Source organism: Myxocyprinus asiaticus, chromosome 16 (assembly GCF_019703515.2).
Source record: "Myxocyprinus asiaticus isolate MX2 ecotype Aquarium Trade chromosome 16, UBuf_Myxa_2, whole genome shotgun sequence".
NCBI lineage: Eukaryota > Metazoa > Chordata > Actinopteri > Cypriniformes > Catostomidae > Myxocyprinus > Myxocyprinus asiaticus.
In genome coordinates, this window is record NC_059359.1 from 24292914 (window position 1) to 24318005 (window position 25092).

At 40.0% G+C, this 25092-nt stretch overlaps 1 protein-coding gene across 2 annotated transcripts; it reads right to left on the reverse strand.

The window, feature by feature from the left end:
* Positions 1-847: 847 nt before the first annotated feature.
* Positions 848-24851, reverse strand: tbc1d31 (TBC1 domain family, member 31). 2 transcript variants are annotated; one of them, XM_051720985.1, is made up of 22 exons: positions 24531-24851; positions 24181-24327; positions 23961-24076; positions 23691-23869; positions 19921-20072; positions 19665-19824; positions 19383-19583; positions 19091-19261; positions 18870-18949; positions 18611-18757; positions 14461-14594; positions 14220-14353; positions 9522-9701; positions 8943-9175; positions 8230-8382; positions 8012-8147; positions 7364-7456; positions 7118-7258; positions 4410-4604; positions 3698-3845; positions 3286-3408; positions 848-1386 (listed from the first exon to the last, which is right to left on the reverse strand). In XM_051720985.1, the coding sequence occupies exons 1-22, from the start codon at positions 24602-24604 to the stop codon at positions 1238-1240; spliced, it is 3246 nt and encodes a 1081-aa protein (XP_051576945.1). In that variant the 5' UTR covers positions 24605-24851; the 3' UTR covers positions 848-1237. The 2 variants fall into 2 exon arrangements, with proteins under 2 accessions (XP_051576945.1, XP_051576946.1); XM_051720986.1 differs by lacking the exons at positions 848-1386; positions 3286-3408; positions 3698-3845 and having other exon boundaries at positions 4465-4604; positions 7095-7258.
* Between the last annotated feature and the right edge of the window lie 241 nt (positions 24852-25092).

Below are 25092 nucleotides of genomic sequence, written 5' to 3' on the forward strand. Positions count from 1 at the left end.
CCTTCTTACCCTGACACACCCATTGCTTTGGAATAGGGTAAATCTGGACTCATCAGACCTCATGACCTTTTCCATTGCTCCACAGTCCAATCTTTTTGCTCCCTAGCAAATTTAAGTCATTTTTTTCCGATTGGCCTCATTAACAAGTGGCTTTCTTGTGGCCACACAGCCGTTTAGTCCCAATCCTGTTAGTTCTCATCGCATTGTGTGTGGAAATGCTCTTACTTTCACTATTAAACATAGCCTTGAGCTCTACTGTTGATTTTTCACGATGTGACTTAAAGCGTTTTAATGATCATGGATCACAGTCATTCCAGATTCTTACCACTATCCTTCCAGATTTTAATGAGTTGGACAGTTCTTAACCCAATTCCAGTGATTTCAGTAAGCTCCTTATTTGTTTTATTTGCTTGATGCAGGTCAATAGTTTGCCCCTTCTGAAACACAGTAACATCTTTTCCACGACCACGGGTTATGTCTTCTGACATGGTTGTTTAAGAAATAAGAAGCTACACACTGTATCAGTTAGGGCTGAAAGAATTGTTGCCAGCTGAAACATATTAATCACTGCAATAATGATCAAATCATAGGCTCTTAAGTATCTGCTTATTTAAATCCAAACAGAAACTTTTTTTGCACTTCATTAACATACAGTACACCCACAGTTTGTGCGCATACACCCACAGATAGCGCAAACACACTCACCCACGCCCACTCGCGCTCTCGCAAGAAAATTGGATAAGTCGTAGAGCACGGTAACTGCATGGTCACTGCGTGCTCACGAAAACAGAGCCCTACATGTTTACACAGAAAAAAGTGAGTATATCCTTTTGATTTTAAATGACATTTAATCAAACGTTCATTTTAAAATAAGGCACATTTTCAAATCAAATCATATTCTTCACTTTAAAATACAAAACATGAAAAAGCAAAAACACAAAATACAATTTACATTTGCTATAACAACAATCATGAAATCAAGTGACATTTGTCACTCATGAAGAAAATGAATTTTATTTCACATAAAATAATAATTCCATCATAGACTTTATTAAAAAAAAAAAAAACATTGTACACTGAAAAAAAAAAAAAAAAACTATAGGAAAAAGGATTCATGTCATTGTAAAGCAAATAATTCACAACAAAATGAGCTTCTCATACCATCTAAAAACATTCTATCAAATGTGTGCCTGGTTTCACCCACTCTGGCACTTGTCTTGGTGGTGATGGTCAGTAGTCAGTGAGAGTGTATAGAAGAGATGGCTGAAGGTGAGGTGAAGTCAGTAACTCTGGCCCTGGTAGCTAATTTTGTCCTCAGTTCCCTGATTTCCTCCATCAACTCCCTTTCCTTACAGTCAAGCTCCCCTCGGCCACGATCTAAAGAAACTATAAAGACAAGGTCATGACACAGCTAATAAGGAAGCTTGTTCCTGCACAACAACTCAGTATGAGAAACTCACCATTTCAGATAACAAGAAACTATTATGAAAGCTTATTTTTACAGGTGCATCTCAATAAATTAGAATGTCGTGGAAAAGTTCATTTATTTCAGTAATTCAACTCAAATTGTGAAACTCGTGTATTAAATAATTCAGTGCACACAGACTGAAGTAGTTTAAGTCTTTGGTTCTTTTAATTGTGATGATTTTGGCTCACATTTAACAAAAACCCACCAATTCACTATCTCAAAAAATTAGAATACATCATAAGACCAATAAAAAAAACATTTGTAGTGAATTGTTGGCCTTCTGGAAAGTATGTTCATTTACTGTATATGTACTCAATACATGGTAGGGGCTCCTTTTGCTTTAATTACGCCTCAATTCGGCGTGGCATGGAGGTGATCAGTTTGTGGCACTGCTGAGGTGGTATGGAAGCCCAGGTTTCTTTGACAGTAGCCTTCAGCTCATCTGCATTTTTTGGTCTCTTGTTTCTCATTTTCCTCTTGACAATACCCCATAGATTCTCTATGGGGTTCAGGTTTGGTGAGTTTGCTGGCCAGTCAAGCACACAAACACCATGGTCATTTAACCAACTTTTGGTGCTTTTGGCAGTGTGGGCAGGTGCCAAATCCTGCTGGAAAATGAAATCAGCATCTTTAAAAAGCTGGTCAGCAGAAGGAAGCATGAAGTGCTCCAAAATTTCTTGGTAAACGGGTGCAGTGACTTTGGTTTTCAAAAAACACAATGGACCAACACCAGCAGATGACATTGCACCCCAAATCATCACAGACTGTGGAAACTTAACACTGGACTTCAAGCAACTTGGGCTATGAGCTTCTCCACCCTTCCTCCAGACTCTAGGACCTTGGTTTCCAAATGAAATTCAAAACTTGCTCTCATCTGAAAAGAGGACTTTGGACCACTGGGCAACAGTCCAGTTCTTCTTCTCCTTAGCCCAGGTAAGACGCCTCTGACGTTGTCTGTGGTTCAGGAGTGGCTTAACAAGAGGAATACGACAACTGTAGCCAAATTTCTTGACATGTCTGTGTGTGGTGGCTCTTGATGCCTTGACCCCAGCCTCAGTCCATTCCTTGTGAAGTTCACCCAAATTCTTGAATCGATTTTGCTTGACAATCCTCATAAGGCTGCGGTTCTCTCGGTTGGTTGTGCATCTTTTTCTTCCACACTTTTTCCTTCCACTCAACTTTCTGTTAACATGCTTGGATACAGCACTCTGTGAACAGCCAGCTTCTTTGGCAATGAATGTTTGTGGCTTACCCTCCTTGTGAAGGGTGTCAATGATTGTCTTCTGGACAACTGTCAGATCAGCAGTCTTCCCCATGATTGTGTAGCCTAGTGAACCAAACTGAGAGACCATTTTGAAGGCTCAGGAAATCTTTGCAGGTGTTTTGAGTTGATTAGCTGATTGGCATGTCACCATATTCTAATTTTTTGAGATAGTGAATTGGTGGGTTTTTGTTAAATGTGAGCCAAAATCATCACAATTAAAAGAACCAAAGACTTAAACGACTTCAGTCTGTGTGCACTGAATTTATTTAATACACGAGTTTCACAATTTGAGTTGAATTACTGAAATAAATGAACTTTTCCACGACATTCTAATTTATTGAGATGCACCTGTATAATTTCAGAAAGTAATGATCAATCCCATGAAATCCCTTGATGAGCACAGTTTACATACTTCCAATTGAAAAAGGAAGTTGTGGTGGGACATACAGATGGTCTTGTTACCCAGCTAATACAGTACAATAGATAACAGACAAAGACTAAAAGCCACAGAACTCTAATTTTGATTCCATGGGGTCTTTAAGATAATACTCACAGTAAGATGAATTATCTGAGGGGGACTGATTGTTCAAGGATATGTTGGTGGTCTTAATCTGGGGCTTGTGCAGCAGCCCTCTAGACGAGCAGGAAGATCGGAGCCTCTTTTCCTTCTGATGATCTACACACACACACACACACACACACACACACACACACACACACACACACACACAAAAACAACTCCTAATGACACAGTACTCCTGGAGGGCTGGAAACCACTCAAAATGCATGATGATTACCAAATGTTGTTAGCATGTGTAAAGTTTAACAGACTCATTTAAAATGATTCCTTCCCCACAAATTTCAAAGTACTTCTGTATTGCTATGGCACTATAAAAATATAACCGTAAGAAAAACAATTTGTTAAAATAAAATATCTTTGTGTATGATTGTTTTGCTTAACTCACTTAGTGAATCCTCCAGACTCTTTTGCAGCTTGCCTTGATGTTGCTTAGTCTCTTCTGTTTCCTGAGAGATAAGTGACCTCCACTGGGCGTTTACAGCTGCCTGTCTTTCCTCCTCCAGTTCAGTTTGTTTAGCTACCACATCATCCCACTGAGATCATACCGACATAACGTCATTGTTTTCCTTCACATATTTTATTCCAAGTGAATGATTTGTCTTATGAAACTTGTCTGCTTGTTACCTCAAAAACAATGAAGGGGCGATCACATTAGGCTTTGAGCATGCAATTTTTTTTTTTCTTTTTTTTTCGGACAACCCAACGGACCAGGATATGATGTCATGGGTGAGCTTCTGGTTTTAGTAAATAACACTTCACAAATAACTATAAATATCATATTATGTTAAAATATACTGTCTACTCACTTTCCAGCAACAATAAAAACTCACTGCTTTGAAATGTGTATCCTTTGAATTGAGCCAAGAGATCAGTGTGTGACGTTTCGATCTTCTATTGGTCACGCGTCCTCTCGTCATGCAGATTCGCAGTTCAGAGTTCACCAAACTTGAACGTTGGTGTGCAGCGACGCGCAAAATTTCTTCACACGAGCTTGCGTTTCCAATCTCTCGCATTCAGATGTGTTTGAATGGAAGTGAATGGAGCGCAAGGTGTAGTGTGATCGCCCCTTAAAATGTGTGCAGGTTACAATTTCTCACCTGTTTTCCCTCCACTTCAACCATTAGCTGGACTATTTCTTCTTCCTTAGCACGTGTTTGCTTACTAAGGTTTACCAGTTGATCTCTTTGCTTTTCCTGCCTCTCCTTTGTTTTCTCCAATCGCTTGATCACCTCGGCCTGCCAATCAGCATCCACTTCCATCTGCCCCACCTCTGCCAGAGACTCTTCCAGTATCTAAAAGAGGTTTAAATCTTGTAATTGGTCTCATCAATTACCAACTGCAACATGCAAGTTTGTTATTAATGAGAAAGAAAATAAATTCAAAAAGGAAATGGGAGATGGGTGGAGTGAGTTGTCCGGCAAGATAATTAGGGTGCTTTCACACTTCATTTGGTGTTAATTTGACATCAAAGTAGGGTTTGTTTGGATGACGTGAAAGCTGCTTTCCGAACTTGGGTGCACATCCGTGAACCGCACCAGAGTCTGCTTGAAAAGGTGGTCTGGGGAACGGTTTGCTGCTAAAATGAACAATCTTCCTAAATTGCAGAAGTAAACCACTACTGATGACATATAATTTGCGTCTTTGCAGGCTCCCGATCGTAATTATTGTGGTATAATGCATTTCTCATGCCTGCTTGTGTCCAAATAAATTGCCTTCAAACAGCAGCTCACATTCTTTACATTTCTTGCAATGCATTCGCAGGCTCGCAGCAGACAAACGCTAATATTCTTCACATCATAGCATATTCAATTCATCCATGGCAGACAAACACAAGTGTCATTCTGCGCATAGCAAGTTTTGGTGGTAAAACCAAAGAGATGAATACTTTAACACAGTGAAGCTGACGTCTTCTTGAGTTGTTACCTAGATCCAGTGGTAAACTGCTGCTGCTTGTACTTACAATGATGATGCAATCGGACTGCGGTTCGGACCCAAATAATATGATGTGAACAGAGACCAGTGGGGGCAGGAGGAGGGGGGAGCAAACTAATTCTAGTTCGGACCAAGCAATCGAACCAAGTGTGAAAACTAAATAACAACTCAAGAAGACATCAGATTCACAGTGTTATTAAAGTATTCATCTCTTTGGATTACCACCAAAACTTTACATGCACAGGACAACCCTTCTGTTTGTCTGCCACAGATGCACTGAATGTGCAATATTGTGAAGAATGTTAGCCCGCAGATAAGTTGTGAAGTGATGTGAAGAATGTCAGCTGCACTCTGAAGAGGATTTATTTGGACACAAACAGGTATGAGAAATGCATTATACCATAATAATTGCAATCAGGAGCCTGCAAAGATGCAGAATATACGTTATTACAAGCAGTTCACTTCCGCGATTTGGAACGACTGCGTTCATATCAGCAGCGAACTGTAACCAGAGTTCACATTAACCATACCCCAGACCACCTTTTCAAGTGGACTCAGTTCGGAAGTTCAGAAAACAGGGTTCACATCATCCAAATCAACCAAACTTTGGTGTCATTCGAACCCGGGTGTGCACCAAGTGCTAGGGTGAAAGCAGCCCAAATATACTTAATATGAAATCAAAGAATGAACAGGCGTGACATCATTTAGAACAAAATCTGGCCAAAAAGACTGTTTTTGCATTTGTTTTGGCAGTTCATAACAGCTCTCCTGGGCGAACTTTTAGGAAAATCTAACGACTGCTAAATACCTTCTTACTGCCATTGGTCCATGTCATTGGTCCACGTCATTGGTATGTGTGACCTGAAGCTCCACCTACCTTGATGCCGACAGCTTATTCTGTTTATCAGTCAAAATCGGTCGACAAGTACACACTGGTGTGAGTTATTAGCGAGCTGGTGCAAATTTACCTACATCTGTACAATCGTTCATGTAGAGAAATTTTCCAAGACCATGTCATACAACTTTTTTGTTTTGTTTAATTAGTCTACAAAAGGAATCAAATCTACTCAAATTGCCCATTCACTCATGTGCCAACTGCAGTGAAAGCCATTCACACATCTGCCCAAAGTAAGCCTATCATCATTCTTTTGTCTTTTTTCTGCACATTAACACTTTTATACACTGATCTTTGCAGCAGTATCAGTGTCATAAATTACAATAACCAAATGTATCCGGCGCATAATATGGCCGCATATAGCATGTTAGCGTATTAGCGCTATGAATTAAAAATGTAAACAAGACAAATTAAACATTTTCTACTGCATATATATTACTTTAATTCATCATAGAGTGGTTAAAACAGCTTATTTTACTGATCTCGTGTAATTCTACTCATAGAATGTGGCATAAACACATTTATAACACATTTTAATGTCACATTAGTTAAGGTTTTACTGAGTGTCTTCATATTTAAATGCTCCTCTAAATGCCACCCACAGTGGTGTGGAGGGTGACTGAATGCTTGCAAACAGTAAACCGTTGCTCGGCTGTTTAGAACTTCTTTTTACCTCATTCTGATATCAGGTTAAGTGGGACTCACACTTTAGGGCAGAACAGTGTCATTTCTTACACCAGATTAATACTGGATGGCCAACAAAAAACTTATTAAACCTGCTTTGTTGGCAACATATGTAAGACTAGCACAATTTGTCTTCCACTATGAGAGTTCATCTTTGTTTTAGAGCTATGTTTAACTTTTTTGGTAAACCTGATTTCAAAGAACCAAAAGAACTGATAACCGATTAAGTGTAAATATTGGTTAGAAATATTGGTCAAACCAATTATCTTACTATTAGTAGTAAGTAGGAAATACCCTCTTGTTTTTCTGGCTGAGATCGGCATCTGTTTCAATGAGGTTGTGGAGGGTAGAATCTTCCATCTCAGCCCTGCGTCTCCGTGTTTCCACCTCCGCTTTCACCTCCTGACTCACTTGCTCCTGCTCCTTGGCCAGTTGCTAAAAGGCCAAAAACGAAACGATCAGATGGATGCATGCATCTCGGCTAAGCAGAAACTTGTCAAGAAAAACGAAGTAGTTTAGAAAGTTTCTGTCTGGGCCAACCTGTTCAAAAAGGTGTCGCTGTGCATCCAGCTCCATCTGTCTTACTTCTATATCACGAACAGCTGTCGCCGTCTCCTGATCTCGCAGCGCCATCTAAGTACAATAAAAAACACAAAACTATTTACTCTTGCCTGCCTTCCTAAATAATACTTAAAACCTCTCTAAGTACATTTACCAGACTGACAAATGACATATGAAATAAAACATTATACTGTATAATGGAATTTAGTTCCAGTCCTAATTTGATTGGAAAAGCAGCAACCCAAGAGTGATGATATCCACTATAACAGCACTGGAGTGCTTCACTGTTTGTATCTCTCTGCTTGTCTGTGTTTGTGAATACACAAAAGTTGATACGGCCTCTTTTGAACCATTTTTGTTGGCAGAGAAAAAAAAACAAAAACAAAAAAACTACAAACTGGCCAAATTTTGTCTGAAACACAAGTTCCTCAATATTAACTTCATGTTTATAGAACTGGTGAATAAAAGAAAAATGTAATTCGCAATCACACTGTTGCACTAAATATCAGCATGGCTGTGATTTACCAGGGGCACTCTGCTTGCAGCCGAATCAGTGTAATATTGTGTGATATTACTTAACTGATTTACACAACAGTGAAAGATTAAATGGGAACATGAGTACAAAACCTTTCTCTGAATCTCATCATCAAGTCTCTGGAGCTGGATTCTACGCTGATCCTGTTGGTGCTTTAGAAAACGTCTTCTGGCAGAGTCAATCAGACTGAGTTCCTTCACCTTTAGCTCACGCTTCATAGCTGCCAATCTAAGCACAGTACATTAAGTCCGGTGAATTGCAAGTATGTCAAAGTGCAAAATTGAAATCCTGTATATGAAAGGACACCGACCTAGCTCTCTGTTGTGCAAGTTTATTCTCCTCTTCCTGTAGGATCCTTCTACGTTGCTCCTCTCCTTGCACAAGCAGCTCCTGCTGTTTGTACCAGGCCTCAAACTCAGCCTGCTGTCTGACTGCCTCAGCATGCAGCTCCTGAACCTCCTGTCTGTATGGACAAACAAACACGCAGACATTTATTTTTTAAAGGTGCACAAGGTATTTTTCGAGTTTTGGAATAGCACTTTTGTATGAAATTAAGAGGACAAAGATGTTTAAAATGATGTACACTCACATATCATCTATATGTCATATCACTGACCAAGAAAAAGCGGTTTTATTTTACATTAAGGGTATGTATGGTGTTTCACATGGTGGCCGCTATGTTGAGATCACATGACAAGCTGAACTCTACTCAGTATTACTTTATCTCGGCATGTCCCCATTATTGGACAATTTTGGTTGTGGAATAAATAAGAGATGAGCAGGTATGCTATATTTCTGCAATGGCATCAGTAACCAGTAACTTGCTTTTGAGTGATGCTACATTTACACATTTGGCAGATGTACCATGCTTTACAAGTTAAGCTACAAGAATCTTAGGTGTCAGTATAAATGTTTAACAACAGTGTCAAATCATTGTTTAGGAAGTCAAATAGTAGCCTGAAAAAAATAAAAATAAAATTAGAACAAGTTTTATTTGTGTTACAGCTGAATGAATGTTTGCACCTCTCTCTTAGATATTCCACTTCCTGATGACGGATCCTCTCACGTTCTTGGGACTGGTACTCCACTATGAAGGTGGGGTATTTGTTAAATATGGGGTACTGTCCCTGTGTAAGAGGTTCAAAGTCACTCAGCATGGAGCTGGGGTGGATGTCAGCAGGGGTGTTTTCCATCAGCCGATAGGCTTCTTTCAGCATGGCGCCAATGTCCAAGCTGTTCCGATGATGGAAAAAGTACTGGATAGGGGAACATTTTGGTAACACTTTATTTTAAATAGTCTATGTGACACATATTATATATTATTTAATATGTACTTACAAACAACTCTACATAAAAATTACAACATAAGTACATGTAGTTCATTAGTATTTCTCAGTTATTACGTATTTAAACTGTAACATTAACACTAAAATAAAGTGTTCAATAAATAAAATAAAAACATGAGATGGGAGCACTCATATTTGGATGAACATGTCTTTTAAGACAAACTGTCTGTACATAAAGGTTAAACATACTGTGGAAAAAAATATGTTTCAAATGACTTGTGAAGGCAAAATGTCATAAAAAGGTGTAAAGTTCTACCTCAAAGTCCTTCTTGTCAGTACAAAGCAGCAGTGGTGCTCTGCAGCAGGTAACATAGGCCACCACAGCCATAAGAAGGAACGAGGGATGATTCGAGAAAACGTTGTCAAATAGTTTCAGCCACTCTTCTCTGATCAGCACCTCAGAGAACAGAGTTTCAAAAAGGGGCCATGCATACAGCTGGGGGGAGAAAAAAAAAAAAGATAAATTGTTCAAAATTAAAGGCAAGTAGTGATAGACCAATATATCTGCCAGGCCGATAAATCAGCTGATATTTGGTAATTTTGTGATTATTGGCATCAGCTGATAACAGTGTTTGCTTGGCTGATTAACAGAAGTGTTACAGACCCCTTGTGTCAGTTCCAAAATCGATGAATAAATGTAAATGGATGGTAAACAATTTATTTTTTAAAGTTTAAGCGAATATGAGTAAATATTGTAGAAAATAAGTGTTTCACTTTAGAAATTCGTCGACTGATCACTGCCATGGTGGCGAAATTCACTGATATGCTTACAAGAGTGAGGGATGTCGAGAAACAGATCGATTATCTGGAGTCATCGGAGAGGGAATTATCTGCTAATCCGCTGGCAACCAAGGTGGAATTTGAGCGTGTCTGGGAGAAGTGAAAGCGTTTGATATTTTGGATATGTACGGGTTTGTGAATACTTTTATTGGTTGGATTAAGTTACTTTATAGACACCCGGTCGCGATGGTACAAACAAATGGATTAATTTCAGATTATTTTATTCTGGATAAGGGCACTCGGCAGGGTTGCCCTCTTTCCCCATTATTGTTCTGTCTTGCCCTGGAACCATTAGCATCCTCGATAAGAAAGGAGGATGATTTTCCAGGGGTGGTGGCGGGAGGTTTGGCGCATAAGCTTTTGCTTTATGCAGATAATATTTTATTATTTGTCTCCGACCCTACTAGATCTATTCCTTGCCTCTACAGAATTATTAATTCCTTTTCTAAATTCCCAGGATTTAATTGGTCTAAATCTGAAGCTTTGGTTCTGACAGCGTACTGCCCGGTAACGGCTTTTCAGCCAGGCACCTTCCAGTGGCCCAAACAGGGCGTTAAGTATTCGGGTATTTTATTCCCAGCAAATGTGTGATTTAGTTAATTTTGACCCTTTAATAAAAAGGTTTTCAAGCGATGTGGGCAGGTGGGCTTCATTACCGTCCCAGATTACCTTTCAGTAAGTCACATAGGCTGATTAACAAAGGTGGGCTAGGCCTACACAAGATTTTGTTTTATTTTTATGCATTCGGTCTCAGACATTTGGCTCATTGGTCACTTCCACCTGAGAGATCCCCTCCCTGGTTTTGTATTGAACAGGAAGATCTTGCCCATTTCACCATTGCAAAGCCTTTCTATCAAACTAATCGGAGAAGTTAAGTTACACCCCATTATCTCGTATTTGCACATGGTATGGGCAAAAGTGTCCAGAGTGTTTAATTCTGACATTTATTTCAATGTTGCTTCGAGCATATGGCTGAACCCAAAATTATGTATTAATAAGTCCCCTTTCTGCTAGACAGAATGGACTGTGAGGGAGGTTAATATGCTCAGTGACCTTTATGAGAGTGGAGTGTTGAGATCCTTTGAAAATTTGGTTCAACATTTTGGGATTCCCAGGTCTCAATTCTTTAGGTATTTACAGCTGCGTAGCATACACCCCCCTAAAGCGGCAGATACTCTGGAAGTGGTGATTACTGCTTTTGGAAAAGGCTACGAGGCATCAGTGTATTACTCCCTGCTAATTCAGAGTCTGGGGGACAGAGCTTTAACTTCTCTCAAGAGATTATGGGACAAAGATTTAAACTTGGTATTGGAAGATGAAGTGTGGGCTAGGATTCTAAAAAACGTCAAGTCTGCATCTAGAGATGCAAGGGAGCACTTTATGCAATTCAAGATTTTACATCGATTCTATTGGACCCCCTCCAGATTGTATAGGCTTGGTCTTAAAGACACACCCACCTGCTGGCGATGCTGGTCAGAAGATGGGGACACAGTTCATGTATTTTGTTGGTGTGTTAAGATCCAGGAATTCTGGATGAGGGTTCAGAGTTTTATGTGTGACGTATTGGGCACTCAATTGTTATTTTGCCCCAGACTCTGTGATGGGGTGGTCATTAGTATAGGGGATAAATACATAAGAAATTAGGTCCTAGACAGTATCATGATCGGTAGACAGATCATTCTGAGGGCATGGAAGTCGGCTCGTGCGCCCTCATTTCGGGAGTGGTGCACGGAGATGGGCAAGGTGATCTGACATTTGAGATGTCAGATAGAAGGCTAGGCAACCTGGGGGTGTTTAATATGACCTGGGGGTGTTTAATATGAAGTGGGGCAGCTATCTGACCTTTTTGGAAGGCTCTCGTGGAGGGGCAGTGGAGAGGGATTTATAGTTTAAATGTGTGCGATTATTATTATTTATTTTACACACACACACACACACACACACACACACACACACACACACACACATACACAGTTGTGCTCAATAGTTTGCATACCCTGGCTGAAATTGTGATTTTGAAAATATGACTGATCATGCAAAAAAAAAAGTCTTTTATTTAAGGATAGTGATCATATCACTTATTTAGAAGTGGAAAATTCGGGTATCTCTTGATACCAAGCCAAGGTCAGGTAGACCAAGAAAGATTTCAGCCACAACTGCCAGAAGAATTGTTCGGGATACAAAGAAAAACCCACAGGTAACCTCAGGAGAAATACAGGCTGCTCTGGAAAAAGATGGTGTGGTTGTTTTAAGGAGCACAATACTTGTCGACCCCTCTCCAAACATAGTGCTTATTGTTGTGACCATAAAGCTCTATTTTGGTCACGTCACTCCAAATTACAGTGTGCCAGAAGCTGTGAGGCATGTCAAGGTGTTGTCGGGCATATTGTAACCGGGCTTTTTTGTGGCATTGGCTTCTTTCTGGCAACTCAACCATGCAGCTCATTTTTGTTCAAATATCGTCGTATTGTGCTCCTTGAAACAACCATGCCGTCTTTTTCCAGAGCAGCCTGTATTTCTCCTGAGGTTACCTGTGGGCTTTTCTTTGTATCCTGAACAATTCTTCTGGCAGTTGTGGCTGAAATCTTTCTTGGTCTACCTGACCTTGGCTTGGTATCAAGAGATCCCCAAATTTTCCACTTCTTAAAAAGTGACTGAACAGTACTAACTGGCATTTTCAAGGCTTTGCCATCTTTATAAAGTTCCATTACCTTGTTACGCAGGTCTTTTGACAGTTCTTTTCTGCTCCCCATGGCTCAGTATTGACTATTTACACACAGACACTAATTGCAATTTAAAAAGCCACAGGTGTGGGAAATTAACCTTTAATTGCCATTTAAACCTGTGTGTGTCACCTTGTGTGTCTGTAACATGGCCAAACATTCAAGTGTATGTAAACTTTTGATCAGGGCAATTTGGGTGATATCTGTTATCATTATGATTTAAAAAGGAGCCAAACAACTATGTGATAATAAATGGCTTCATATGATCACTATCCTTAAATAAAAGATAAGGATAAAACTATCCTTAACTATCACAATTTCTGCCAGGGTATGCAAACTTTTGAGAGCAACTGATATATATATATATATATATATATATATATATGTTTTTTGTGTAATTTGGCTTTGACCACAGGGATGTTTGTTGGGAGTCAGGGTGGGGTTGGGGATTGGGAGGGGGAAGGGGAATAATAGGGGTTTAAAGTTGATTCTGTGCATATATGTTTTGCTTTTCTGTTTCATGTGTTAGAATCAATAAAAAGTGTTAATCGGAAAAAAGAAACTGGTATTGGCATCGGACACTAAAAAACCTATATTGTTCGACCACTAAGACACATATGTAAACTGTAAACAAATAAAAAATGATTAATAATTTATTTATATTTAATCTTGTTGCACTCTAATATCTGTCTTGGCTAGGACTTTTCTGATGTAATTGAAACTTTGTAATGCAGCATTTTTCATGTTAATGTCTCCTTAAGATGAATCGCTTATGTTGTATCCTTCCTCATTTTGTAAGTCACTCTACATAAAAGTGTCTGCTAAATGATTAAATGTAAATGTCAAGTAAGCGATATTAATTGTTCTACAACTTCATCAGATTTAACCATCGATTTAGACACACACACTCTTTCTAAAACCCCACACACCAAAGATACCATTGAGATCATCACTAAGCAGAAGAGTAGCAGTGCGTCTTCTCAGGGTTGTCAAAAACAACCGTGGCAAAAAAGAGCCCTCAGCTACTACATTTCAGAATGTGCAAACTGACTGGCAAGCAAAAAGTGCATTAAAAGTCTTCTGATTGGCTATCAAAGAACTTGACAGTGGCCCCATATTTGTTTTATATTTACACAGTGAATAGGAACATTTTCTGCAAACCATTCCATAAAAAAAAAGTCACCTACAGCACCTTTAAGACAAAAGTACTCAGACACTTTCTGGTTGTCAAACTTTGTGGAGCAAAATGTCCATATAGTTAAAAATGCAAAAATAGCTCAGAAAAGAGAAGTTAGAGCTAAGAAAAGCTCTAACATCATTTGATTGCAGATGCCATGTGCTTTGATATTTTGCATCTACAGTAATACAATTATATTCAGATATTTGAACTATGACTTAAATGTCTGAAAGTACCCAAATTCATTAATAAACAATTGAGCAAGATCTTTTACCTGTGAGGTAACACCACAGGCAACAAAATGCTGAAGCAGCTCTCTATCATGATGGGCCAGCACATTCTCAGCCAGGTTCAGCACATTAAGTGGAGGGTTCGGAAAGTACTCAAACCAGTGCTGGCACCAGTTCACTGTAAAAGAACAGTCCAAAACTTTTAAAGTCACTTGCTTAAGGATCGAATCCATTGAGCTACTGCTAAAGAGTCACTCAATTCTGCACTAGTTTATCTTCACCTACCAATGACTGTGGCCACTACTTCAAAGCAGATCAGTGGATTGTTCTGGAACAGTTTGACAAATGGAAAGGCCAGTAGAGGGAGATAATCTGTCTCACCAAAGATGGCTGCCCAGTGAGCAAGGGCAGAAAGCACTCTGAAATTATAAATGACATACATAGATATCAATTCAATTTATTATTTATCCCTTGGGAAATTTCATTTGCACAAGTGTCACATTAAACTATCCAAACGCACAAGTCAACATAACACAAAAAGTAAAAAGAGATCAATATTTAGGTCAAGAGCAATATGGATTCATCAGGATATACACAATAAAATTCACAATTTCTACCCAATAAAATGTATTAAAATAGTTAAGTCACAAACTTTTAACCAACTGACTGCTACTGGAATGAATGAGTTTCTAAATCTTTTAGTTCTATATCTACGCCCTGATTGCATAAGAACAAATTCTTTGTCAAAATTCTTCGTAAATTAAAATTCTGCACACTTATCTACTGGCAAAATAAGACTGTATTATAGTAAGCAAGTCTATATGTTTGGAAAACTATAACTATATACAGGGTTCCCATACTTTCTGACCAATTAATTTCCATAATGTTAAATCAGACAAAAACAGCAGAATATATAGGAACCCAAATGCATGTTTATTAACACAAAAGAAAACACAGGTAAACACCAACTGAAGAACTGTAATCAAAACAATAAAGAAGAGAAAATCACAATAGGATCAGGAAGTTGATCTGGGTAGCTCAAGAGGAGACTAGACAATGATGAGTGTTTGGTGTGAGTATATATAGAGTCCATGATGAGATTGTTAACAACTGTCAGGAGTGGATGAATAGAATTCTGGAGAGTTGGAGTGGGGAAATGGGGGAGAGAAGCAAGACGAGGATGTGACAGTCACGGAAGGTCTCATTCATGTAAGACTGGAACACTGAGGGGGCATTGACCAGTCCATACGGCATAACCCGATTCTCGTAGTGCCCACTGGAGGTGATGAATGCAGTCTTCCACTCGTCCCCCTTACAGATGCGAATTAAGTTGTAGGCACTACTAAGATCGAGTTCTGAGAAGATGTTGGCCTCTCTCAGTAGTTCCAGGGCCGCAGGTACCAGGGATACCGGAATTTCACGGTGATGTTATTGAGGGCACAGTAGTCGATTCAGGGATGGAGACACCCATCCTTCTTGGCCACAAAGAGGAAGCTCGAGGCGGCTGGTGAAGTGGATGGACGGATGTAAACTTGTTTCAGGGCTTCTTCCACATACTCCTCCATGGCCTGTTGTTCAGGGTGAGAGAGAGTCTGTCTCGTTTGGACGGCTGCATGCTAGGCAGGACGTGTCCTTTGAAGGCTGCAGTATACCGAGCGTCCTCCTTTAAACAAGCCTCGTTTTAACGAGACGGCCTTCGTAGGACAAACGGAAATGGAATGTAACATGGTTGCTATGACAGCACGCCACTCTTTAACAAGCGCGAGCGCTTTGAGTGAGAAGTGAACAAAGTCCCTTTAGAAGGGAATGTATGAGGTAAATTTTAGGAGAGTTATAATGATGTAAAGAGAAAAGAAAATAGATTTTACAGGTATACTTTTAGTCAAATACTTTATTTTAATTATATATTAATATAATTATACATATTATATACTCTGCACCCATCTACTGAGGTACTTCAACTTGGGAATTAACGTTCCTTGCGTTCGAACATCATATTTACGGTCAAATTGGCGTAATCTGTTTTTTTTTTGACATTTCCGTTTGTGGGTTGCGAGTGCCCACGAAGGATACACCTCATGCATCCTCCGAATTCCCGTGAAAAAAGGCCGCATTTGAAGGCTGCATTTGATGCGTCATACTCGCGTTTCTGAAACGATCTGATGACGTATGCGGCCGACAAATGCGACCTCCGGAGGACGCAGCCTTCCAAACGAGACACAGCCAGAGGATAGATCTTATCCCGGGGAAGAGGTGCACCCGGAAGGAGATCAATGACACAATCCTAAGAACGAGATGGAGGAAGTTGGAAGGCCTTTTGCATGCTGAACACCTTGGTGAAGTCCTGGTAGGTTGGAGGGATGGAGGTGTCAGGAAGGACGTGAGGGCTCTCAACAGTAGTGGTTAGGCAGTGGAAGGGTACAGGAGGGTGCTGGCAGATAGGAAGAGGCAGGCATTGTGAGAAGCAGCGTTCGCCCCAGGCAGACATGTCCTGGGTTGACAAGGAGATAACAGGATCGTGATGGAGGGGCCATGGGAGACCAAGAACGACATGCAATGGAGTCAGGGAGAACAAGAAGAGGTAAAGATTCAGTGTGGAGGGCACCAACCTGGATAGTGATGGGCTCTGTCTGGAGGGTTATAAATCCTGGCTTTCCTACCACTGAGCGGATGGGAAGGGGTTTGGTGACTGGGAAGGACTGGATGTTGAGTTGGCTAATGAGGGAAGACGAGATGAAGTTGCCTGCAGAGCCAGAGTCAATAAGGGCATGTATAGTAAGGAAAGAAGATGAGGTGGAGATAATAATGGTTAGTTGGAATGGTCTGAAGTGTGTAGGTTCATTGGTGATGTAGATTACCAGAAGCTTAGGTGATCGGACGGGACAACTACGTATCAGGTGATCCGCCGCTCCACAACAGAGGCAAAGTTTGTTATTAAGTATCCTTCTCCGCTCGTGTCAGATGGGTGGAATTCACTTGCATGAGTTCCTCATCCGTTGGTTTGGATATGGTGATGGGCAGTGGAATGGTTACAGGTTCAGCAGAATACCTCTGGAGGTGTCGATCCAAGCGAATGAGTGCTGAAAGAGATATTCCAATCCCAGTGAGTCGTCGACACCAGCGAGGTGTAATTGGTGCCTACTATTCAGCCTCTGGCGATAATGCATTAACGCAGGCTCATTCCAATGGCTAGCAGTGGCAAGAGTGCGGAAACGAAGAACATAACCCGAGATGTACAGACTGCCCTGCTAAAGCCGTCTGAGCTGTTCACTGGCATGAGAACCCCCAGCGGATGGTTCAAAGCCTACTTTGAAGTGGGTAGTGAAGGCATGGACCGATTGGGTGACGGAACCTCCCCGTTTCCAGATGGACTCCTCCCACTGGTGGGCCTTTCCAGTGAGAAGAGAGATGATGAAAGTGATTTGAGCGTTCAGTGGGGAATTGCTAAGGCTGCATTTCGAATGCCAATGAGCACTGGAGCAGAAAGCCGCTGCACTCTTCCACGACACCCACGTAGCTTGTCGGCATTGCTAGAGGACTGGATGGTGCTGGAGCAGGAAGAGGAAGGAGCAACTGAGCGGGATTGGGTGGTGGAGTGGCCGAAGATGTGGGATTTGGATCATGATTGGACTGGGTAGAAACGTCAAGCTGGGCTTCTGTCCAGGAGATGCCGAATCTCACGGAGCGTCAACCCGTGTTGCTGGAGCTGCTGATCGTGGACCGCCAGCCAATCTAAGGGAGACGCCGATCCTGCAGGATTCATGATGTTGGTCAAGTCTTCTGTCAAATCAGACAAAGACAGCAGAATATATAGGAACCCAAATGCAGGTTTATTAACACAAAAGAAAACACGGGTAAATATACAGTCTATGATGAGATCATTAACAACTGTCAGGTGTGGATGATTACAATTCTGTAGAGTTGGAGCGGGAAACGAGGGGGCGGAGCCCGACACATACCTGGTCCATTACCTTTTTAGCTGATTCATGATTACTGTGTACAAATTTATAAAATAATTTTATAGAGATTGCTGGGGCAGATTTTATACATGTTAGTGTATAAATGCCTCCAGCATAAATTTCAATGAACAGACTGATGTTTCAATGCTGATTTGCAAGCAAGTTTTACTCTAAGCAAGCACTTAAAAATAGCAATATTTAGTCGATTAAATATTTTAGAGCAGAGAAAAACTAGAAAGATATTTCCATGACTTTTTCCAAGATTTCACTAGTAATTTACATTTATTTTCCAGGTCTGGAAATCACAATATTAAACTTCACTGATATTTTTCCCTGAATATGCCAGCATAATTTTATACAAAACAAAAGATACAAAGAGGGATACACAGGGCTTGATGTTCATATTCTGTATATATCTAACCAATATCTTTTCTTCGATACATTAAAATTGACAAAATGAATCATGTTTTGTCTACCTCTGTAGGCCTCTCTGCAGTTTGTGGCTTTTGATGGGGTACCGTTCCTGAAGGCACATGTATGCAGAGTGCAAGCCTTTGTCAGTCAGACTGCTGAAAGCTGCATGGTTCTCAGGCAGATGCAATAGAGATCGCCAAATAAACATCCTGCATAATTTAAACGCAAAAACAAACCACAGACACGCACCACATTTCATAAAGCTGGTCACATTAAAACAACCAAACATTGTGTCAACAAAACATTTATTTTAAATGTAACCTGTATTTGGCTGGGAATTCCCCAAATGCTCTCAGTAATGCTTGTAGTCTTTTCCTGTTCAGGCCATTGGGCAAATCAATCTATGTAACAAGGAAAATAGACAATTTTAATCTAGTCAGAAGTTAGTGTTTTTTAACTTAATAGGTGTTTTATGCTTTTCCATTTTTTTTTCCACGGGGGCAATACAAAAAAACTCTGCTTCAGCCCAATGAAAAAAAAACCTCTTTGTTATCCAGTGTAGAAGCAGTGGGCCGTGGGAGAACTTTGGTTTGGATTCTGCGTCCTGATGTTTTGACCGGATGCTGACCTGTTCCCGTTTGCACCTTCACTTTCAAACAGAACCCCTCATTGCTGTTGCCTTTTGTGACCTTTTTCAACAAAGGCTGAGGAGGCTACATACACAAACACACTTATAGTTATTTTGAGAAGTAAAAAGCAGATATTCTATAGTAACAGCAATTAATTGCATGCCAAAAGACTAATCACGGCAGTATATGCAAAAAGAAAATTTACCTGACTGATTTCTGGTGTAAGACTTCGTACTTCATAGATTTTAAGCGCACCACTGTCCATTACAGCAACAATATGATGGCCCTTAGGACTAATGCTTGCCGAGGTGATGGCATCCTCATGAGACCCTATTTCAAAGATCTGCTTGCATGTCTGAATATTAATGAAGCGCATGATGCCTTCTTGGCTCAAAACACCCAGAGTCTGAGGAAAAAGCATTTATGAAGTATGAGTTATTTTCATAATAACCTTATGAACTACTAATAAACAGTTACTTATTAGTACCTGGTTGGATCCACCATCAAAACTATCTGGGAGGAAATCCAGGTATCTTACTGTCCTGACTTTTGGAGGCATTTGGATAACTCTCAACAGCTGTTGGCTCTCCAGGCACCACAGGTGGACTAAATTGGAGCGTCCAGCTGCAGCAAGTGTTTTTCCATCTCTACAAAAAAAAAAAAAAAAAAAAAAGATTACATCCAGCACACAAGTGACCCATAATTTTTGGCCTAAGAGAAAAAGTCAATAGCAACAATCTTACTGAGTAACAGCAAATGTCCTGTAGTGTATTCTGGGCCCATCTTGTGAAACAGGCAGCTGATACTTGCAAAAAAGAGTGTCGCTCTCCCAAGCAAAAATTGAGTCATCACTAAAGCAACTGAGAATAGTGTTACTGTGTGGGAGAAAAAACACCTAAAACAAACAGCAGAACAAACACAGGATTGAGGCCTTTATCCACACCTTTTGATCAATTAATTTCCATGATTTATGTGCAATTGTTTTTTTCATGCCAGTGTATTATATCCAGTGCTGGATAGTAATGGATTACATGTAATCTGGATTACATAATCATATTACAAAAAGCAAGTACTGGATTAAATTACATTTTAAAATATTCGTAATCAGACTACAGTTACTTGTTTTTTGTTTTTTTCTCCCAATTTGGAACGGCCAATTCCCAATGTGCTTTTAGGTCCTCGTGGTCACATAGTGATTCGCCTCAGTCCGGGTGCCGGAGGACGAATCCCAGTTGCCTCCGCGTCTGAGATCATCAACCCGTGCATCTTATCACATGGCTTGTTGAGCACATTGCCATGGAGACATAGCGCATGTGGAGGCTTCACGCTCAACTCACCACGTGCCCTACTGAGAACGAACCACATTATAGCGATCACGAGGAGGTTACCCCATGTGACTCTACCCTCCCTAGCAACTGGGCCAGTTTGGTTGCTTAGGAGACCTGGCTGGAGTCACTCAGCACGCCCTGGGATTCGAACTAGCGAACTCCAGGTGTGGTAGCCAGCGTCTTTACCACTGCGCTACCCAGGCCCCCTGTCAGACTACAATTACTTCAATAACGGCAGTAAATTGTTAATAATTTATTGATAATTTTCAAATCAATATCATCGTATTCTTAACCCGAAGTGCAATAGTCTCACAGATGAACATTGAGCATGTGCTCCTTTTTTCATTACAACAGTAAGATATGCACCTCAGCTAAGGAATAGGTGATGGACTATTAATAAGTAGTAAGAGTTAAAAGTGTGTCAGTGTTTTGAACTTTTAGCTTTTTAGCCAAATACATTTAAACTCAGTTTTTCACAATTCCTGACATTTAATCGTAGAAAACATTCCCTGTCTTAGGTCAGTTAGGATCACTACTTTAAGAATGTGAAATGTCAGAATAATAGTAGAGAGAATTATTTATTTCAGCTTTTATTTCTTTCATCACATTCCCAGTGGGTCAGAAGTTTACATACACTTTGTTAGTATTTGGTAGCATTGCCTTTAAATTGTTTAACTTGGGTCAAACGTTTTGGGTAGCCTTCCACAAGCTTCTCACAATAAGTTGCTTGAATTTTGGCCCATTCCTCCAGACAGAACTGGTGTAACTGTGTCAGGTTTGAAGGCTTCCTTGCTTGCACATGCTTTTTCAGTTCTGCACACAAATTTTCTATCGGATTGAGGCCAAGGCTTTGTGATGGCCACTCCTTGACTTTGTTGTCCTTAAGCCATTTTGCTACAACTTTGGAGGTATGCTTGGGGGTCATTGTCCATTTGGAAGACCCATTTGCAACCAAGCTTTAACTTCCTGGCTGATGTCTTGAGATGTTACTTCAATAAATCCATATAATTTTCCTTCCTCATGATGCCATCTATTTTGTGAAGTGCACCAGTCCCTGCTGCAGCAAAGCACCCCCACAACATGATGCTGTCACCCCCATGCTTCACGGTTGGTGTTCTTCGGCTTGCAAGTCTCACCCTTTTTCCTCCAAATATAGCGATGGTCATTATGACCATACAGTTACATTTTTGTTTCATCAGACCAGAGGACATTTCTCCAAAAAGTAAGATCTTTGTCCTCATGTGCACTTGCAAACTGTAGCCTGTCTTTTTTATGGTGGTTTTGGAGCAGTGGCTTCTTCCTTGCTGAGCAACCTTTCAGGTTAAGTCGATATAGGACTCGTTTTATTGTGGATATAGATACTTGTCTACCTGTTTCCTCCAGCATCTTCACATGGTCCTTTGCTGTTCTTCTAGGATCGATTTGCACTTTCACACCAAACTACGTTCATCTCTGGGAGACAGAATGTGTGTCTTTCCTGAGCGAAATGATGGCTGCGTGGTCCCATGGTGTTTACACTTGCATACTATTTGTACAGATGAACATGGTACCTTCAGGCATTTGGAAATTGCTCCTAAAGATGAATCAGACATGTGGAGGTCCAAAAAAATTTTTTTCTGTGGTCTTGGCTGATTTCTTTTGATTTTTCCATGATGTCAAGCAAAGAGGCACTGAGTTTGAAGGTAGGCCTTAAAATCCTATCAGAAGCTAATTGGCTAATTGTCTATTGACATAATTTTCTGGAACTTTCCAATCTACTTAAAGGCATAGTTAACTTAGTGAATGTAATCTTCTGACCTACTGGAATTGTGATATAGTCAATTAAAAGTAAAACAATCTGTCTGTAAACAATTGTTGGAAAAATTACTTGTGTTATGCACAAAGTAAATGTCCTAAACGACTTGCCAAAACTATAGTTTGCTAATATTAAATCTGTGGAGTGGTTAAAAAATGAGTTTTAATGACTTCAACCTAAGTGTATGTAAACTTTTGACTTCAACTGTATTTATTAGAGCTCACACAATCCCTAAGATATATAAGGAGAAACATTTTTGATTTATCTTCCTGAGCTACATGCAAAACTACAGACTAATGACTTCAACCTAAGTGTATGTAAACTTCTGACTTCAACTGTAGATGAAAACTTTGACCTAGGCAACGTTGTTGCTGTTGATTTTATGGTCATTAATTTTAGTTCATTTATGATCATTTTATGGTCATTAATGTTTGTAATGCTGCTATTGTTTTATGCACTTAAAATGAACTTGACATCTCAGGTTTTGAATTATAAACTTTGGCCATGCACTGTCATTACTGTTAGATTAATGTTTATTTCACTCATGTATTGTTTAATGCAATTTTAAAATGTCATAAGGAGCTCTTTTTGTGAGGCACTTAGTAATAAAGAATGTAATAAAATATCTTCCTCTTTGTACTTTAAGGTTAAAATGTATATCCTACTCAAATGTATATAAAATAAAATAGAATTAGGTTGAAAGTAATCGGATTAGATTACTCAAAAAATGTAATCTATGAAATCACATTTTTTTGTCATGTAATTTGCAATCAGCCCAGCACTGAATATATCTCATATAACCTGCTGCAAAACAGCACATGCTAATGAAACAAACTAATGAGTGATCGCCTTTCATGTCAGTCAGATGGCTCCTGACTAAAGGCCCAGACATACTTCCGGAGAAGTTCTTCTTCATTCTTCGTTCAGGGGTAAAAAGAAGTTCTAAACGGCCAAACAATGGTATACCGTTTCTGAACATTCAGACACTCGATTTTGACTGACTGAACAATGTAAACAGAATTAGCTGTCAGCCTCAAGATAGGTGGAACTCCAGGTCACACCTGTCGATGACGCAGACCAATGGCAGTAAGAAGGTGTTTAGCAGCCTGTAAGATTTTTTCCCTAAAAGTTTGCTCAGGCGAGCTGTTACGAACCACTGAAACAAATGCAAAAACAGCTTCTTTTTGGCCAGTTTTAGTTCTAAATGACATCACATATGAAGTATATCGGGGCCTTAAGTTGTGGTTCTTGGTCAGTTTAGGCAGCAATACTGCCCAGACCTTTTGCTGCAGACAAGGTTTGGCTATGCGAGACAAAGCTTTCCGTGACTGTGGAAACACTGATATTTGATTAGAGACCAACTTGCTACCCTTGATGTGGTATGTCTAACCTTTTGTATGCCAACTGATTGCCGAATATTGAGCTTCCTCTTTCTCTGGAAGGTGTCAATGTCCCAGAGCTGAGCTGTGTCTGATGAAGTGCTGATGGCATAACAGCCTGAGCTGTGGACAGACAGGGAAGAAACAGCACCCTCATGACCCCGCATCCAACTCACCAACTGTCTGGTGTCTGTGATAATAAGAGTGAACAATAGATGGGGCATTAATCTTGATGGGACATCTCTCTTTATGAGAACACTATAATTAAATCTCACCCTTACCCTTGTCGAAGCATTTAATGGAATAATCAGCAAGAGCAACCAGGAACTCAGTCGTTCTTCTCAAGTTGAAGGCTAAGGCAGTACATGCTTGTCCTGTTTTCTGGACCAACTTAAATCTTGGGAATGGTAGTGTGAGAGTAATAAGAAAATACAGTTGACATTTAATGAAAAAACAACAACAAAACACGTATGTAAAGTTAAAAAAAACAGACATTTATACCTGTTCCTGCTAATGTCAAACACATAGATATGGCCATGATGGTCACCAGCAATAAACGACTCCCCTGTAGTGTCAAAAGCCACATGCAGCAATCGAACCGTCTTGGTTTGACGAGCAGACGCGCTTCGAATCAGAGTGACTAAAGCGCTGTAACAGAACGGGCATTTAGAGCACAGACCAAAAAAAAACCAATCAAGACAATATTTCAAACAGTCACAGCGATGAAAATGTAACTAAGTTTAACTACGGTTGCTAGCTACTGCCAGCTGATGGTCAATATTGCCTGGTGTGACTTACACTTTTCTCAATGTTTAAAATAGTTTGCTCCAACCTGATTATGTCAAACTTACCCAAATTTTGATGTTACTAATTTTCGGTGCCATATTTTCCCTTCTTCTCTAGATCCAATATCTGTAACTTGCATGTTGAGAATCGAGGTACACACCGCGGACTTACAAGCAAACACCCGTCCGCCTACACATGCATCGCAGCGGGAGATTCAATCATGGCGAAAGAACATCCATTAATTAACTGATTAAGCAATGATGGTCTGTCATACCAGTTATTAGACCTTCATCTCATGTCAAGACAACTTCATTAATAGCAAAAGAAATAGTTCATGGCAATAAAGAATCAGTCAGAATCTACTGAAAGCCGCAAGTTTCAGTTAGAGGAAGTGACGCTTGTCAACACTTCTTGGAATTATGGGTATTGGAGTCATTGAAGGAAATGTCACGTGGCCTGGCTTGCTAAAGTAAAATAGGAAATGGACATGATTTTTGAGTGTTCAAATTGACATCAGTTTGCAGGGGCGTCATGCACCTAGTTTTGAATGGGCATGACGCTTCTGTCTATTTGAGCTGTTGATTAAATGAGCAAAAATAAATGCATACCCCTTTTATTTTGATTGTT

Excerpts from the sequence above, each read along its gene's own strand:
- tbc1d31 (XM_051720985.1), bottom strand. The coding sequence starts at position 24,604 with ATGCAAGTTACAGATATTGGATCTAGAGAAGAAGGGAAAATATGGCAC. Across the intron at positions 19,825-19,920 it reads AGGACATTTGCTGTTACTCA|AGATGGAAAAACACTTGCTG; the intron begins GTAAGATTGTTG and ends TTTTTTTTGTAG. Across the intron at positions 18,758-18,869 it reads GAATTCCCAGCCAAATACAG|GATGTTTATTTGGCGATCTC; the intron begins GTTACATTTAAA and ends TAAATTATGCAG.